The 18,420-nt window shown below is 50.6% G+C and overlaps 1 protein-coding gene across 1 annotated transcript in view; it reads right to left on the reverse strand.

The window, feature by feature from the left end:
* Window positions 1–17,135, reverse strand: part of LOC148501709 (uncharacterized) — a 288,055-nt gene extending 270,920 nt beyond the window's left edge. The window contains exon 1 of the mRNA XM_088450064.1: window positions 17,060–17,135. Within this exon, the coding sequence (XP_088306190.1) occupies window positions 17,060–17,062 (3 nt within the window). The 5' untranslated portion in view covers window positions 17,063–17,135. The remainder of the gene's footprint in view (window positions 1–17,059) is intronic.
* Window positions 17,136–18,420: the final 1,285 nt, after the last annotated feature.

Consider the following 18,420-nt stretch of genomic DNA (forward strand, 5'->3'; position numbering starts at 1 on the left):
AGCAGTACTGGGAGTAGTTGGGTGAGTATGAGGTGTATATGGGTCAGTAGTGAGGGTGAGGAATGACTGTAGGTAGAGGTACTGGGTGTAGTGGGGTCAGTATGAGGTGTATATGGGGTCAGTAGTGGCAGGTGAGGAATGACAGTAGGTAGCGGTACTGGGTGTAGTGGGGTCAGTATGAGGTGTATATGGGGTCACTAGTGGGGGTGAGGAATGACTAGGTAGCAGTACTGTGTGTAGTGGGGTCAGTATGAGGTGTATATGGGGACAGTAGTAGGGGTGAGGAATGACTGTAGGTAGCAGTACTGGGTGTAGTGGGGTTAGTATGAGGTGTATATGGGGTCATTAGTGAGGGTGAGGAATGACTGTAGGTAGCAGTACTGGGTGTAGTGGGGTCAGTATGAGGTGTATATGGGGCCAGTAGTGGGGGTGAGGAATGACTGTAGGTAGCAGTACTGGGTGTAGTGAGGTCAGTATGAGGTGTATATGGGGTCAGTAGTGAGGGTGAGGAATGCCTGTAGGTAGCAGTACTGGGTGTAATGGGGTCAGTATGAGGTGTATATGGAGTCAGTAGTGGGGGTGAGGAATGACTGTAGGTAGCAGTACTGGGTGTAGTGGGGTCAGTATGAGGTGTATATGGGGTCAGTAGTGAGGGTGAGGAATGACTGTAGGTAGCAGTACTGGGTGTAGTGGGGTCAGTATGAGGTGTATATGGGGTCAGTATTAGGGGTGAGGAATGACTGTAGGTAGCAGTACTGGGTGTAGTGGGGTCAGTTTGAGGTGTATATGGGGTTAGTGGTGGGGGTGAGTTATGACTGTAGGTAGCAGTACTGGGTGTAGTGTGGTCAGTATGAGGTGTATATGGGGTCAGTAGTGGGGGTGAGGAATGACTGTAGGTAGCAGTACTGGGTGTAGTGGGGTCAGTATGATATGAATATGGGGTCAGTAGTGAGGTATGAGGAGTATATGGGGTTAGCAGTGAGGGTGAGCCATGAGGTGTACATGGGGTTAGTGGGGAGCCATGAGGTGTATATGGGGTTAGTGGTGAGGTATGAGGTGTATATGGGGTCAGTAGTGAGGGTGAGGAATGACTGTAGGTAGCAGTACTGGGTGTAGTGGGATCAGTATGAGGTGTATATGGGGTCAGTAGTGAGGGTGAGGAATGACTGTAGGTAGCAGTACTGGGTGTAGTGGGGTCAGTATGAGGTGTATATTGGGGTCAGTAGTGAGGGTGAGGAATGACTGTAGGTAGCAGTACTGGGTGTAGTGGGGTCAGTATGAGGTGTATATGGGGTCAGTAGTGGGGGGTGAGGAATGACTGTAGGTAGCAGTACTGGGTGTAGTGAGGTCAGTATGATATGAATATGGGGTCAGTAGTGAGGTATGAGGAGTATATGGGGTTAGCAGTGAGGGTGAGGTATGAGCTGTACATGGGGTTAGTGGTGAACCATGAGGTGTATATGGGGTTAGTGGTGAGGTATGAGGTGTATATGGGGTCAGTAGTGAGGGTGAGGAATGACTGTAGGTAGCAGTACTGGTTGTAGTGGGGTCAGTATGAGGTGTATATTGGGGTCAGTAGTGAGGGTGAGGAATGACTGTAGGTAGCAGTACTGGGTGTAGTGGGGTCAGTATGAGGTGTATATGGGGTCAGTAGTGAGGGTGAGGAATGACTGTAGGTAGCAGTACTGGGTGTAGTGGGGTCAGCATGAGGTGTATATTGGGGTCAGTAGTAAGGGTGAGGAATGACTGTAGGTAGCAGTACAGGGGTGTAGTGAGGTCAGTATAAGGTGTATATGGGGTCAGTAGTGAGGGAGAGAAATGACTGTAGGTAGAAGTACTGGGTGTAGTGGGGTCAGTATGAGGTGTATATGGGGTCAGTAGTGAGGGTGAGAAATTACTGTAGGTAGCAGTACTGGGTCTAGAGGGGTCAGTATGAGGTGTATATGGGGTCAGTAGTGGGGGTGAGGAATGACTGTAGGTAGCAGTACTGGGTGTAGTGGGGTTAGTATGAGGTGTATATGGGGTCAGTAGTGAGGGTGAGGAATGACTGTAGGTAGAGGTACAGGGTGTAGTGAGGTCAGTATGAGGTGTATATTGGGGTCAGTAGTGAGGTTGAGGAATGACTGTAGGTAGCAGTACTGGGTGTAGTGAGGCAAGTATGAGATGTATATGGGGTCAGTAGTGGGAGTGAGGAATGACTATAGGTAGCAGTACTGGGAGTAGTTGGGTGAGTATGAGGTGTATATGGGTCAGTAGTGAGGGTGAGGAATGACTGTAGGTAGAGGTACTGGGTGTAGTGGGGTCAGTATGAGGTGTATATGGGGTCAGTAGTGGCAGGTGAGGAATGACTGTAGGTAGCGGTACTGGGTGTAGTGGGGTCAGTATGAGGTGTATATGGGGTCACTAGTGGGGGTGAGGAATGACAAGGTAGCAGTACTGGGTGTAGTGTGGTCAGTATGAGGTGTATATGGGGTCAGTAGTGAGGGTGAGGAATGACGGTAGGTAGCAGTACTGGGTGTAGTGGGGTTAGTATGAGGTGTATATGGGGTCATTAGTGAGGGTGAGGAATGACTGTAGGTAGCAGTACTGGGTGTAGTGGGGTCAGTATGAGGAGTATATGGGGTCAGTAGTAGGGGTGAGGAATGACTGTAGGTAGCAGTACTGGGTGTAGTGGGGTTAGTATGAGGTGTATATGGGGTCATTAGTGAGGGTGAGGAATGACTGTAGGTAGCAGTACTGGGTGTAGTGGGGTCAGTATGAGGTGTATATGGGGTCAGTAGTGGGGGTGAGGAATGACTGTAGGTAGCAGCACTGGTTGTAATGAGGTCAGTTTGAGGTGTATATGGGGTTAGTAGTGGGGGGTGAGGAATGACTGTAGGTAGCAGTACTGGGTGTAATGGGGTGAGTATGAGGTGTATATGGGGTGAGTAGTAAGGGTGAGGAATGACTGTAGGTAGCAGTACTGGGTGTAATGGGGTCAGTATGAGGTGTATATGGGGTCAGTAGTGAGGGTGAGGAATGACTGTAGGTAGCAGTACTGGGTGTAGTGGGGTCAGTTTGAGGTGTATATGGGGTTAGTAGTGGGGGTGAGGAATGACTGTAGGTAGCAGTACTGGGTGTAGTGTGGTCAGTATGAGGTGTATATGGGGTCAGTAGTGAGGGTGAGGAATGACTGTAGGTAGAAGTACTGGGTGTAGTGGGGTCAGTATGAGGTGTATATGGGGTGAGTAGTGGGGGTGAGGAATGACTGTAGGTAGCAGTACTGGTTGTAATGGGGTCAGTATGAGGTGTATATGGGGTCAGTAGTGAGGGTGAGGAATGACTGTAGGTAGCAGTACTGGGTGTAGTGGGGTCAGTTTGAGGTGTATATGGGGTTAGTAGTGGGGGTGAGGAATGACTGTAGGTAGCAGTACTGGGTGTAGTGTGGTCAGTATGAGGTGTATATGGGGTCAGTAGTGAGGGTGAGGAATGACTGTAGGTAGCAGTACAGGGTGTAGTGGGGTCAGTATGAGGTGTATATGGGGTGAGTAGTGGGGGTGAGGACTGACTGTAGGTAGCAGTACTGGGTGTAGTGGGGTCAGTATGAGGAGTATATCGGGTCAGTAGTGAGGGTGAGGAATGACTGTAGGTAGCAGTACTGGGTGTAGTGGGGTCAGTATGAGGTGTATATGAGGTCAGTAGTGGGGGTGAGGAATGACTATAGGTAGCAGTACAGGGTGTAGTGGGGTCAGTATGAGGTGTATATGGGGTCAGTAGTGGGGGTGAGGAATGACTGTAGGTAGCAGTACTGGGTGTAGTGGGGTCAGTATGAGGTGTATATCGGGTCAGTAGTGAGGGTGAGGAATGACTGTAGGTAGCAGTACTGGGTGTAATGGGGTCAGTATGAGGTGTATATGGGGTCAGTAGTGAGGGTGAGGAATGACTGTAGGTAGCAGTACTGGGTGTAGTGGGGTCAGTTTGAGGTGTATATGGGGTTAGTAGTGGGGGTGAGGAATGACTGTAGGTAGCAGTACTGGGTGTAGTGTGGTCAGTATGAGGTGTATATGGGGTCAGTAGTGAGGGTGAGGAATGACTGTAGGTAGCAGTACTGGGTGTAGTCGGGTCAGTATGAGGTGTATATGGGGTGAGTAGTGGGGGTGAGGAATGAGTGTAGGTAGCAGTACTGGGTGTAGTGGGGTCAGTATGAGGTGTATATCGGGTCAGTAGTGAGGGTGAGGAATGACTGTAGGTAGCAGTACTGGGTGTAGTGGGGTCAGTATGAGGTGTATATGGGGTCAGTAGTGGGGGTAAGGAATGACTATAGGTAGCAGTACAGGGTGTAGTGGGGTCAGTATGAGGTGTATATGGGGTCAGTAGTGGGGGTGAGGAATGACTGAAGGTAGCAGTACAGGGTGTAGTGGGGTCAGTATGAGGTGTATATGGGGTCAGTACTGGGGGTGAGGAATGACTGTAGGTAGCATTACTGGGTGTAGTGGGGTCAGTATGAGGTGTATATGGGGTCAGTAGTGGGGGTGGGGAATGACTATAGGTAGCAGTACAGGGTGTAGTGGGGTCAGTATGAGGTGTATATGGGGTCAGTAGTGGGGGTGAGGAATGACTGAAGGTAGCAGTACAGGGTGTAGTGGGGTCAGTATGAGGTGTATATGGGGTCAGTACTGGGGGTGAGGAATGACTGTAGGTAGCATTACTGGGTGTAGTGGGGTCAGTTTGAGGTGTATATGGGGTTAGTAGTGGGGGTGAGGAATGACTGTAGGTAGCAGTACTGGGTGTAGTGAGGTCAGTATGAGGTGTATATGGGGTCAGTAGTGGGGGTGAGGAATGACTGTAGGTAGCAGTACTGGGTGTAGTGGGGTCAGTATGAGGTGTATATGGGGTCAGTAGTGGGGGGGTGAGGAATGACTGTAGGTAGCAGTACTGGGTGTAGTGAGGTCAGTATGATATGAATATGGGGTCAGTAGTGAGGTATGAGGAGTATATGGGGTTAGCAGTGAGGGTGAGGTATGAGGTGTACATGGGGTTAGTGGTGAGCCATGAGGTGTATATGGGGTTAGTGGTGAGGTATGAGGTGTATATGGGGTCAGTAGTGAGGGTGAGGAATGACTGTAGGTAGCAGTACTGGGTGTAGTGGGATAAGTATGAGGTGTATATGGGGTCAGTAGTGAGGGTGAGGAATGACTGTAGGTAGCAGTACTGGGTGTAGTGGGGTCAGTATGAGGTGTATATGGGGTGAGTAGTGGGGGTGAGGAATGAGTGTAGGTAGCAGTACTGGGTGTAGTGGGGTCAGTATGAGGTGTATATCGGGTCAGTAGTGAGGGTGAGGAATGACTGTAGGTAGCAGTACTGGGTGTAGTGGGGTCAGTATGAGGTGTATATGGGGTCAGTAGTGGGGGTAAGGAATGACTATAGGTAGCAGTACAGGGTGTAGTGGGGTCAGTATGAGGTGTATATGGGGTCAGTAGTGGGGGTGAGGAATGACTGAAGGTAGCAGTACAGGGTGTAGTGGGGTCAGTATGAGGTGTATATGGGGTCAGTACTGGGGGTGAGGAATGACTGTAGGTAGCATTACTGGGTGTAGTGGGGTCAGTATGAGGTGTATATGGGGTCAGTAGTGGGATGGGGTCAGTATGAGGTGTATATGGGGTCAGTAGTGAGGGTGCAGGAATGACTGTAGGTAGCAGTACTGGGTGTAATGGGGTCAGTATGAGGTGTATATGGGGTCAGTAGTGAGGGTGAGGAATGACTGTAGGTAGCAGTACTGGGTGTAGTGGGGTCAGTTTGAGGTGTATATGGGGTTAGTAGTGGGGGTGAGGAATGACTGTAGGTAGCAGTACTGGGTGTAGTGAGGTCAGTATGAGGGTGGTATATGGGGTCAGTAGTGGGGGTGAGGAATGACTGTAGGTAGCAGTACTGGGTGTAGTGGGGTCAGTATGAGGTGTATATGGGGTCAGTAGTGGGGGGGTGAGGAATGACTGTAGGTAGCAGTACTGGGTGTAGTGAGGTCAGTATGATATGAATATGGGGTCAGTAGTGAGGTATGAGGAGTATATGGGGTTAGCAGTGAGGGTGAGGTATGAGGTGTACATGGGGTTAGTGGTGAGCCATGAGGTGTATATGGGGTTAGTGGTGAGGTATGAGGTGTATATGGGGTCAGTAGTGAGGGTGAGGAATGACTGTAGGTAGCAGTACTGGGTGTAGTGGGATAAGTATGAGGTGTATATGGGGTCAGTAGTGAGGGTGAGGAATGACTGTAGGTAGCAGTACTGGGTGTAGTGGGGTCAGTATGAGGTGTATATTGGGGTCAGTAGTGAGGGTGAGGAATGACTGTAGGTAGCATTACTGGGTGTAGTGTAGGTCAGTATGAGGTGTATATGGGGTCAGTAGTAAGGGTGAGGAATGACTGTAGGTAGCAGTACAGGGCTGTAATGAGGTCAGAATGAGGTGTATATGGGGTCAGTAGTGAGGGTGAGGAATGACTGTAGGTAGCAGTACTGGGTGTAGTGGGGTCAGTATGAGGTGTATATGGGGTCAGTAGTGAGGGTGAGGAATGACTGTAGGTAGCAGTACTGGGTGTAATGGGGTCAGTATGAGGTGTATATGGGGTCAGTAGTGAGGGTGAGGAATGACTGTAGGTAGCAGTACTGGGTGTAGTGGGGTCAGTTTGAGGTGTATATGGGGTTAGTAGTGGGGGTGAGGTATGACTGTAGATAGCAGTACTGGGTGTAGTGTGGTCAGTATGAGGGTGTATATGGGGTCAGTAGTGAGGGTGAGGAATGACTGTAGGTGGCAGTACTGGGTGTAGTGGGGTCAGTATGAGGTGTATATGGGGACAGTAGTGGGGGTGAGGAATGACTGTTGGTAGCAGTACTCGGTGTAGTTGGGTCAGTATGAGGTGTATATGGGGTCAGTAGTGAGGGTGAGGAATGACTGTAGGTAGCAGTACTGAGTGTAGTGGGGGTCAGTATGAGGTGTATATGGGGTCAGTACTGGGGGTGAGGAATGACTGTAGGTAGCAGTACTGAGTGTAGTGGGGATCAGTATGAGGTGTATATGGGGTCAGTAATGGGGGTGAGGAATGACTGTAGGTAGCAGTACTGGGTGTAGTGGGGTGAGTATGAGGTGTATATGGGGTCAGTAGTGAGGGTGAGGAATGACTGTAGGTAGCAGTACTGGGTGTAATGGGGTCAGTATGAGGTGTATATGGGGTCAGTAGTAAGGGTGCGGAATGACTGTAGGTAGCAGTACTGGGTGTAATGGGGTCAGTATGAGGTGTATATGGGGTCAGTAGTGAGGGTGAGGAATGACTGTAGGTAGCAGTACTGGGTGTAGTGGGGTCAGTATGAGGTGTATATGGGGACAGTAGTGGGGGTGAGGAATGACTGTAGGTACTGGGTGTAGTGGAGTCAGTATGAGGTGTATATGGGGTCAGAAGTGGGGGTGAGGAATGACTGTAGGTAGCAGTACTAGGTGTAGTGAGGTCAGTATGAGGTGTATATGGGGTCAGTAGTAGGGGTGAGGAATGACTGTAGGTAGCAGTACTGGGTGTAGTGGGGTCAGTTTGAGGTGTATATGGGGTTAGGAGTGGGGGTGAGGTATGACTGTAGGTAGCAGTACTGGGTGTAGTGTGGTCAGTATGAGGTGTATATGGGGTCAGTAGTGGGGGTGAGGAATGACTGTAGGTATCAGTACTGGGTGTAGTGGGGTCAGTATGATATGAATATGGGGTCAGTAGTGAGGTATGAGGAGTATATGGGGTTAGCAGTGAGGGTGAGCCATGAGGTGTACATGGGGTTAGTGGGGAGCCATGAGGTGTATATGGGGTTAGTGGTGAGGTATGAGGTGTATATGGGGTCAGTAGTGAGGGTGAGGAATGACTGTAGGTAGCAGTACTGGGTGTAGTGGGATCAGTTTGAGGTGTATATGGGGTTAGTAGTGGGGGTGAGGTATGACTGTAGGTAGCAGTACTGGGTGTAGTGGGGTCAGTATGAGGTGTATATGGGGTCAGTAGTGGGGGGTGAGGAATGACTGTAGGTAGCAGTACTGGGTGTAGTGAGGTCAGTATGATATGAATATGGAGTCAGTAGTGAGGTATGAGGAGTATATGGGGTTAGCAGTGAGGGTGAGGTATGAGGTGTACATGGGGTTAGTGGTGAGCCATGAGGTGTATATGGGGTTAGTGGTGAGGTATGAGGTGTATATGGGGTCACTAGTGGGGGTGAGGAATGACTAGGTAGCAGTACTGGGTGTAGTGGGGTCAGTTTGAGGTGTATATGGGGATAGTAGTGGGGAGTGAGGAATGACTGTAGGTAGCAGTACTGGGTGTAATGGGGTCAGTATTAGGTGTATATGGGGTCAGTAGTAAGGGTGCGGAATGACTGTAGGTAGCAGTACTGGGTGTAATGGGGTCAGTATGAGGTGTATATGGGGTCAGTAGTGAGGGTGAGGAATGACTGTAGGTAGTAGCAGTACTGGTTGTAGTGGGGTCAGTATGAGGTGTATATTGGGGTCAGTAGTGAGGGTGAGGAATGACTGTAGGTAGCAGTACTGGGTGTAGTGGGGTCAGTATGAGGTGTATATGGGGTCAGTAGTGAGGGTGAGGAATGACTGTAGGTAGAAGTACTGGGTGTAGTGGGGTCAGTATGAGGTGTATATGGGGTCAGTAGTGAGGGTGAGAAATTACTGTAGGTAGCAGTACTGGGTCTAGAGGGGTCAGTATGAGGTGTATATGGGGTCAGTAGTGGGGGTGAGGAATGACTGTAGGTAGCAGTACTGGGTGTAGTGGGGTTAGTATGAGGTGTATATGGGGTCAGTAGTGAGGGTGAGGAATGACTGTAGGTAGAGGTACTGGGTGTAGTGGGGTCAGTATGAGGTGTATATTGGGGTCAGTAGTGAGGTTGAGGAATGACTGAAGGTAGCAGTACTGGGTGTAGTGAGGCAAGTATGAGATGTATATGGGGTCAGTAGTGGGAGTGAGGAATGACTATAGGTAGCAGTACTGGGAGTAGTTGGGTGAGTATGAGGTGTATATGGGTCAGTAGTGAGGGTGAGGAATGACTGTAGGTAGAGGTACTGGGTGTAGTGGGGTCAGTATGAGGTGTATATGGGGTCAGTAGTGGCAGGTGAGGAATGACTGTAGGTAGCAGTACTGGGTGTAGTGTGGTCAGTATGAGGTGTATATGGGGTCAGTAGTGAGGGTGAGGAATGACTGTAGGTAGCAGTACTGGGTGTAGTGGGGTCAGTATGAGGTGTATATGGGGTGAGTAGTGGGGGTGAGGAATGACTGTAGGTAGCAGTACTGGGTGTAGTGGGGTCAGTATGAGGTGTATATCGGGTCAGTAGTGAGGGTGAGGAATGACTGTAGGTAGCAGTACTGGGTGTAGTGGGGTCAGTATGAGGTGTATATGGGGTCAGTAGTGGGGGTAAGGAATGACTGAAGGTAGCAGTACAGGGTGTAGTGGGGTCAGTATGAGGTGTATATGGGGTCAGTACTGGGGGTGAGGAATGACTGTAGGTAGCATTTACTGGGTGTAGTGGGGTCAGTATGAGGTGTATATGGGGTCAGTAGTGGGGGTGGGGAATGACTGTAGGTAGCAGTACTGGGTGTAATGGGGTCAGTATGAGGTGTATATGGGGTCAGTAGTGAGGGTGAGGAATGACTGTAGGTAGCAGTACTGGGTGTAATGGGGTCAGTATGAGGTGTATATGGGGTCAGTAGTGAGGGTGAGGAATGACTGTAGGTAGCAGTACTGGGTGTAGTGGGGTCAGTATGAGGTGTATATGGGGACAGTAGTGGGGGTGAGGAATGACTGTAGGTACTGGGTGTAGTGGGGTCAGTATGAGGTGTATATGGGGTCAGAAGTGGGGGTGAGGAATGACTGTAGGTAGCAGTACTAGGTGTAGTGAGGTCAGTATGAGGTGTATATGGGGTCAGTAGTAGGGGTGAGGAATGACTGTAGGTAGCAGTACTGGGTGTAGTGGGGACAGTTTGAGGTGTATATGGGGTTAGTAGTGGGGGTGAGGTATGACTGTAGGTAGCAGTACTGGGTGTAGTGTGGTCAGTATGAGGTGTATATGGGGTCAGTAGTGGGGGTGAGGAATGACTGTAGGTAGCAGTACTGGGTGTAGTGGGGTCAGTATGATATGAATATGGGGTCAGCAGTGAGGTATGAGGAGTATATGGGGTTAGCAGTGAGGGTGAGCCATGAGGTGTACATGGGGTTAGTGGGGAGCCATGAGGTGTATATGGGGTTAGTGGTGAGGTATGAGGTGTATATGGGGTCAGTAGTGAGGGTGAGGAATGACTGTAGGTAGCAGTACTGGGTGTAGTGAGATCAGTATGAGGTGTATATGGGGTCAGTAGTGAGGGTGAGGAATGACTGTAGGTAGGAGACCTGGGTGTAGTGGGGTCAGTATGAGGTGTATATTGGGGTCAGTAGTGAGGGTGAGGAATGACTGTAGGTAGCAGTACTGGGTGTAGTGGGGTCAGTATGAGGTGTATATGGGGTCAGTAGTGGGGGGTGAGGAATGACTGTAGGTAGCAGTACTGGGTGTAGTGAGGTCAGTATGATATGAATATGGGGTCAGTAGTTGAGGTATGAGGAGTATATGGGGTTAGCAGTGAGGGTGAGGTATGAGGTGTACATGGGGTTAGTGGTGAGCCATGAGGTGTAAATGGGGTCAGTGGTGAGGTATGAGGTGTATATGGGGTCACTAGTGGGGGTGAGGAATGACTAGGTAGCAGTACTGGGTGTAGTGGGGTCAGTTTGAGGTGTATATGGGGTTAGTAGTGGGGGGTGAGGAATGACTGTAGGTAGCAGTACTGGGTGTAATGGGGTCAGTATGAGGTGTATATGGGGTCAGTAGTAAGGGTGCGGAATGACTGTAGGTAGCAGTACTGGGTGTAATGGGGTCAGTATGAGGTGTATATGGGGTCAGTAGTAAGGGTGCGGAATGACTGTAGGTAGCAGTACTGGGTGTAATGGGGTCAGTATGAGGTGTATATTGGGTCAGTAGTGAGGGTGAGGAATGACTGTAGGTAGCAGTACTGGGTGTAGTGGGGTCAGTATGAGGTGTATATGGGGTCAGTAGTGGGGGGTGAGGTATGACTGTAGGTAGCAGTACTGGGTGTAGTGTGGTCAGTATGAGGTGTATATGGGGTCAGTAGTGGGGGTGAGGAATGACTGTAGGTAGCAGTACTGGGTGTAGTGGGGTCAGTATGATATGAATATGGGGTCAGCAGTGAGGTATGAGGAGTATATGGGGTTAGCAGTGAGGGTGAGCCATGAGGTGTACATGGGGTTAGTGGGGAGCCATGAGGTGTATATGGGGTTAGTGGTGAGGTATGCAGGTGTATATGGGGTCAGTAGTGAGGGTGAGGAATGACTGTAGGTAGCAGTACTGGGTGTAGTGAGATCAGTATGAGGTGTATATGGGGTCAGTAGTGAGGGTGAGGAATGACTGTAGGTAGGAGACCTGGGTGTAGTGGGGTCAGTATGAGGTGTATATTGGGGTCAGTAGTGAGGGTGAGGAATGACTGTAGGTAGCAGTACTGGGTGTAGTGGGGTCAGTATGAGGTGTATATGGGGTCAGTAGTGGGGGGTGAGGAATGACTGTAGGTAGCAGTACTGGGTGTAGTGAGGTCAGTATGATATGAATATGGGGTCAGTAGTGAGGTATGAGGAGTATATGGGGTTAGCAGTGAGGGTGAGGTATGAGGTGTACATGGGGTTAGTGGTGAGCCATGAGGTGTAAATGGGTCAGTGGTGAGGTATGAGGTGTATATGGGGTCACTAGTGGGGGTGAGGAATGACTAGGTAGCAGTACTGGGTGTAGTGGGGTCAGTTTGAGGTGTATATGGGGTTAGTAGTGGGGGGTGAGGAATGACTGTAGGTAGCAGTACTGGGTGTAATGGGGTCAGTATGAGGTGTATATGGGGTCAGTAGTAAGGGGTGCGGAATGACTGTAGGTAGCAGTACTGGGTGTAATGGGGGTCAGTATGAGGTGTATATTGGGTCAGTAGTGAGGGTGAGGAATGACTGTAGGTAGCAGTACTGGGTGTAGTGGGGTCAGTATGAGGTGTATATTGGGGTCAGTAGTGAGGGTGAGGAATGACTGTAGGTAGCAGTACTGGTTGTAGTGGGGTCAGTATGAGGTGTATATTGGGGTCAGTAGTGAGGGTGAGGAATGACTGTAGGTAGCAGTACTGGGTGTAGTGGGGTCAGTATGAGGTGTATATTGGGGTCAGTAGTAAGGGTGAGGAATGACTGTAGGTAGCAGTACAGGGGTGTAGTGAGGTCAGTATAAGGTGTATATGGGGTCAGTAGTGAGGGAGAGAAATGACTGTAGGTAGAAGTACTGGGTGTAGTGGGGTCAGTATGAGGTGTATATGGGGTGAGTAGTGAGGGTGAGAAATTACTGTAGGTAGCAGTACTGGGTCTAGAGGGGTCAGTATGAGGTGTATATGGGGTCAGTAGTGGGGGTGAGGAATGACTGTAGGTAGCAGTACTGGGTGTAGTGGGGTTAGTATGAGGTGTATATGGGGTCAGTAGTGAGGGTGAGGAATGACTGTAGGTAGAGGTACTGGGTGTAGTGGGGTCAGTATGAGGTGTATATTGGGGTCAGTATGAGGTTGAGGAATGACTGAAGGTAGCAGTACTGGGGTGTAGTGAGGCAAGTATGAGATGTATATGGGGTCAGTAGTGGGAGTGAGGAATGACTATAGGTAGCAGTACTGGGAGTAGTTGGGCGAGTATGAGGTGTATATGGGTCAGTGGTGAGGGTGAGGAATGACTGTAGGTAGAGGTACTGGGTGTAGTGGGGTCAGTATGAGGTGTATATGGGGTCAGTAGTGGCAGGTGAGGAATGACTGTAGGTAGCGGTACTGGGTGTAATGGGGTCAGTATGAGGTGTATATGGGGTCAGTAGTAAGGGTGAGGAATGACTGTAGGTAGCAGTACTGGGTGTAGTGGGGTCAGTTTGAGGTGTATATGGGGTCAGTAGTAGGGGTGAGGAATGACTGTAGGTAGCAGTACTGGGTGTAAGTGGGGTCAGTATGAGGTGTATATGGGGTCATTAGTGAGGGTGAGGAATGACTGTAGGTAGCAGTACTGGGTGTAGTGGGGTCAGTATGAGGTGTATATGGGGTCAGTAGTGGCAGGTGAGGAATGACTGTAGGTAGCGGGTACTGGGTGTAATGGGGTCAGTATGAGGTGTATATGGGGTTAGTAGTGGGGGGTGAGGAATGACTGTAGGTAGCAGTACTGGGTGTAATGGGGTGAGTATGAGGTGTATATGGGGTGAGTAGTAAGGGTGAGGAATGACTGTAGGTAGCAGTACTGGGTGTAATGGGGTCAGTATGAGGTGTATATGGGGTCAGTAGTGAGGGTGAGGAATGACTGTAGGTAGCAGCACTGGGTGTAGTGGGGTCAGTTTGAGGTGTATATGGGGTTAGTAGTGGGGGTGAGGAATGACTGTAGGTAGCAGTACTGGGTGTAGTGTGGTCAGTATGAGGTGTATATGGGGTCAGTAGTGAGGGTGAGGAATGACTGTAGGTAGCAGTACTGGGTGTAGTGGGGTCAGTATGAGGTGTATATGGGGTGAGTAGTGGGGGTGAGGAATGACTGTAGGTAGCAGTACTGGGTGTAGTGGGGTCAGTATGAGGTGTATATCGGGTCAGTAGTGAGGGTGAGGAATGACTGTAGGTAGCAGTACTGGGTGTAATGGGGTCAGTATGAGGTGTATATGGGGTCAGTAGTGAGGGTGAGGAATGACTGTAGGTAGCAGTACTGGGTGTAGTGGGGGTCAGTTTGAGGTGTATATGGGGTTAGTAGTGGGGGTGAGGAATGACTGTAGGTAGCAGTACTGGGTGTAGTGTGGTCAGTATGAGGTGTATATGGGGTCAGTAGTGAGGGTGAGGAATGACTGTAGGTAGCAGTACTGGGTGTAGTGGGGTCAGTATGAGGTGTATATGGGGTGAGTAGTGGGGGTGAGGAATGACTGTAGGTAGCAGTACTGGGTGTAGTGGGGTCAGTATGAGGTGTATATCGGGTCAGTAGTGAGGGTGAGGAATGACTGTAGGTAGCAGTACTGGGTGTAGTGGGGTCAGTATGAGGTGTATATGAGGTCAGTAGTGGGGGTGAGGAATGACTATAGGTAGCAGTACTGGGTGTGGTGGGGTCAGTATGAGGTGTATATGGGGTCAGTAGTGGGGGTGAGGAATGACTGTAGGTAGCAGTACTGGGTGTAGTGGGGTCAGTATGAGGTGTATATGGGGTCAGTAGTGGGGTGAGGAATGACTGTAGGTAGCAGTACTGGGTGTAGTGGGGTCAGTATGAGGTGTATATCGGGTCAGTAGTGAGGGTGAGGAATGACTGTAGGTAGCAGTACTGGGTGTAATGGGGTCAGTATGAGGTGTATATGGGGTCAGTAGTGAGGGTGAGGAATGACTGTAGGTAGCAGTACTGGGTGTAGTGGGGTCAGTTTGAGGTGTATATGGGGTTAGTAGTGGGGGTGAGGAATGACTGTAGGTAGCAGTACTGGGTGTAGTGGGGTCAGTATGAGGTGTATATGGGGTCAGTAGTGAGGGTGAGGAATGACTGTAGGTAGCGGTACTGGGTGTAGTGTGGTCAGTATGAGGTGTATATGGGGTGAGTAGTGAGGGTGAGAAATTACTGTAGGTAGCAGTACTGGGTCTAGAGGGGTCAGTATGAGGTGTATATGGGGTCAGTAGTGGGGGTGAGGAATGACTGTAGGTAGCAGTACTGGGTGTAGTGGGGTTAGTATGAGGTGTATATGGGGTCAGTAGTGAGGGTGAGGAATGACTGTAGGTAGAGGTACTGGGTGTAGTGGGGTCAGTATGAGGTGTATATTGGGGTCAGTATGAGGTTGAGGAATGACTGAAGGTAGCAGTACTGGGTGTAGTGAGGCAAGTATGAGATGTATATGGGGTCAGTAGTGGGAGTGAGGAAATGACTATAGGTAGCAGTACTGGGAGTAGTTGGGCGAGTATGAGGTGTATATGGGTCAGTGGTGAGGGTGAGGAATGACTGTAGGTAGAGGTACTGGGGGTGTAGTGGGGTCAGTATGAGGTGTATATGGGGTCAGTAGTGGCAGGTGAGGAATGACTGTAGGTAGCGGTACTGGGTGTAATGGGGTCAGTATGAGGTGTATATGGGGTCAGTAGTAAGGGTGAGGAATGACTGTAGGTAGCAGTACTGGGTGTAGTGGGGTCAGTTTGAGGTGTATATGGGGTCAGTAGTAGGGGTGAGGAATGACTGTAGGTAGCAGTACTGGGTGTAGTGGGGTTAGTATGAGGTGTATATGGGGTCATTAGTGAGGGTGAGGAATGACTGTAGGTAGCAGTACTGGGTGTAGTGGGGTCAGTATGAGGTGTATATGGGGTCAGTAGTGGCAGGTGAGGAATGACTGTAGGTAGCGGTACTGGGTGTAATGGGGTCAGTATGAGGTGTATATGGGGTTAGTAGTGGGGGGTGAGGAATGACTGTAGGTAGCAGTACTGGGTGTAATGGGGTGAGTATGAGGTGTATATGGGGTGAGTAGTAAGGGTGAGGAATGACTGTAGGTAGCAGTACTGGGTGTAATGGGGTCAGTATGAGGTGTATATGGGGTCAGTAGTGAGGGTGAGGAATGACTGTAGGTAGCAGCACTGGGTGTAGTGGGGTCAGTTTGAGGTGTATATGGGGTTAGTAGTGGGGGTGAGGAATGACTGTAGGTAGCAGTACTGGGTGTAGTGTGGTCAGTATGAGGTGTATATGGGGTCAGTAGTGAGGGTGAGGAATGACTGTAGGTAGCAGTACTGGGTGTAGTGGGGTCAGTATGAGGTGTATATGGGGTGAGTAGTGGGGGTGAGGAATGACTGTAGGTAGCAGTACTGGGTGTAGTGGGGTCAGTATGAGGTGTATATCGGGTCAGTAGTGAGGGTGAGGAATGACTGTAGGTAGCAGTACTGGGTGTAATGGGGTCAGTATGAGGTGTATATGGGGTCAGTAGTGAGGGTGAGGAATGACTGTAGGTAGCAGTACTGGGTGTAGTGGGGTCAGTTTGAGGTGTATATGGGGTTAGTAGTGGGGGTGAGGAATGACTGTAGGTAGCAGTACTGGGTGTAGTGTGGTCAGTATGAGGTGTATATGGGGTCAGTAGTGAGGGTGAGGAATGACTGTGGGTCAGTATGAGGTGTATATGGGGGTGAGTAGTGGGGGGTGAGGAATGACTGTAGGTAGCAGTACTGGGGTGTAGTGGGGGTCAGTATGAGGTGTATATCGGGTCAGTAGTGAGGGTGAGGAATGACTGTAGGTAGCAGTACTGGGTGTAGTGGGGGTCAGTATGAGGTGTATATGGGGTCAGTAGTGGGGGGTGAGGAATGACTGTAGGTAGCAGTACTGGGGTGTAGTGGGGGTCAGTATGAGGTGTATATGGGGGGTCAGTAGTGGGGGTGAGGAATGACAGTAGGTAGCAAGTACTGGGTTGTAGTGGGGGTCAGTATGAGGTGTATATGGGGTTAGTGGTGAGGTATGAGGTGTATATGGGGTTAGTGGTGAGGTATAAGGTGTGTATATGGGGGTTTAGTGGTGAGGTATGAGGTGTATTATGGGGGTTAGTGGTGAGGTATGTATGAGGTGTATATGGGGTTAGTGGTGAGGTATAAGGTGTATATGGGGTTAGTGGTGAGGTATGAGGTGTATATGGGGTTAGTGGTGAGGTATGAGGTGTATATGGGGTTAGTGGTGAGGTATGAGGTGTATATGGGGTTAGTGGTGAGGTATAAGGTGTATATGGGGTTAGTGGTGAGGTATGAGGTGTATATGGGGGTTAGTGGTGAGGTATGAGGTGTATATGGGGTTAGTGGTGAGGTATGAGGTGTATATGGGGTTAGTGGTGAGGTATGAGGCGTATATGGGGTTAGCAGTTTGAGTGCATAGGGTCAGAGGGGATGAGCAGAGAAGTCAGTACTAGTGCTATACCCCCCCCCCCCCGAAAGCTACATCCCCGCGGCTGTACCCAGTGCGGCCCGCACACACCTCCATCCCCGCGGCCTCATACTCACCATGGCGTTGTAAATACGGCATTTCTTCCCTGCGCAGCCAATCACACGGCAGCACTCATCTGAGCGACAGCTAAAGTATCCAATCACAGAGAGGGAGAACAGACCGGCCGCGCTGGCGCTGCCTTCACTCTATGGTACCTGGGGCTGGAGGACCCAGTGACAGTACGACTGCCTCATCATTAGCGACTGTGGCTGGTGCTCAGGGGTTACAGCTGCTACATGTCCCGGTCCATCATGTACACCGTGCTCTGCTCCTGTGCTCCCCTCATCATTAGTGACTGTGGCTGGTGCTCAGGGGTTACAGCTGTTACATGTCCCGGTCCATCATGTACACGGTGCTCTGCTCCTGTGCTCCCCCCATCATTAGTGACTGTGGCTGGTGCTCAGGGGTTACAGCTGCTACATGTCCCGGTCCATCATGTACACCGTGCTCTGCTCCTGTGCTCCCCTCATCATTAGTGACTGTGGCTGGTGCTCAGGGGTTACAGCTGCTACATGTCCCGGTCCATCATGTACACCGTGCTCTGCTCCTGTGCTCCCCCCATCATTAGTGACTGTGGCTGGTGCTCAGGGGTTACAGCTGCTACATGCCCCGGTCCATCATGTGCACCGTGCTCTGCTCCTGTGCTCCCCGCATCATTAGTGACTGTGGCTGGTGCTCAGGGGTTACAGCTGTTACATGTCCCGGTCCATCATGTACACCGTGCTCTGCTCCTGTGCTCCCCCCATCATTAGTGACTGTGGCTGGTGCTCAGGGGTTACAGCTGCTACATGTCCCGGTCCATCATGTACACCGTGCTCTGCTCCTGTGCTCCCCTCATCATTAGTGACTGTGGCTGGTGCTCAGGGGTTACAGCTGTTACATGTCCCGGTCCATCATGTACACCGTGCTCTGCTCCTGTGCTCCCCCCATCATTAGTGACTGTGGCTGGTGCTCAGGGGTTACAGCTGTTACATGTCCCGGTCCATCATGTACACCGTGCTCTGCTCCTGTGCTCCCCCCATCATTAGTGACTGTGGCTGGTGCTCAGGGGTTACAGCTGTTACATGTCCCGGTCCATCATGTACACCGTGCTCTGCTCCTGTGCTCCCCGCATCATTAGTGACTGTGGCTGGTGCTCAGGGGTTACAGCTGCTACATGTCCCGGTCCATCATGTACACCGTGCTCTGCTCCTGTGCTCCCCTCATCATTAGTGACTGTGGCTGGTGCTCAGGGGTTACAGCTGCTACATGTCCCGGTCCATCATGTACACCGTGCTCTGCTCCTGTGCTCCCCTCATCATTAGTGACTGTGGCTGGTGCTCAGGGGTTACAGATGCTACATGTCCCGGTCCATCATGTACACCGTGCTCTGCTCCTG

This window comes from Taudactylus pleione, unplaced genomic scaffold, assembly GCF_031769625.1.
Source record: "Taudactylus pleione unplaced genomic scaffold, aTauple2 ptg000505l, whole genome shotgun sequence".
NCBI classification, from domain to species: domain Eukaryota; kingdom Metazoa; phylum Chordata; class Amphibia; order Anura; family Myobatrachidae; genus Taudactylus; species Taudactylus pleione.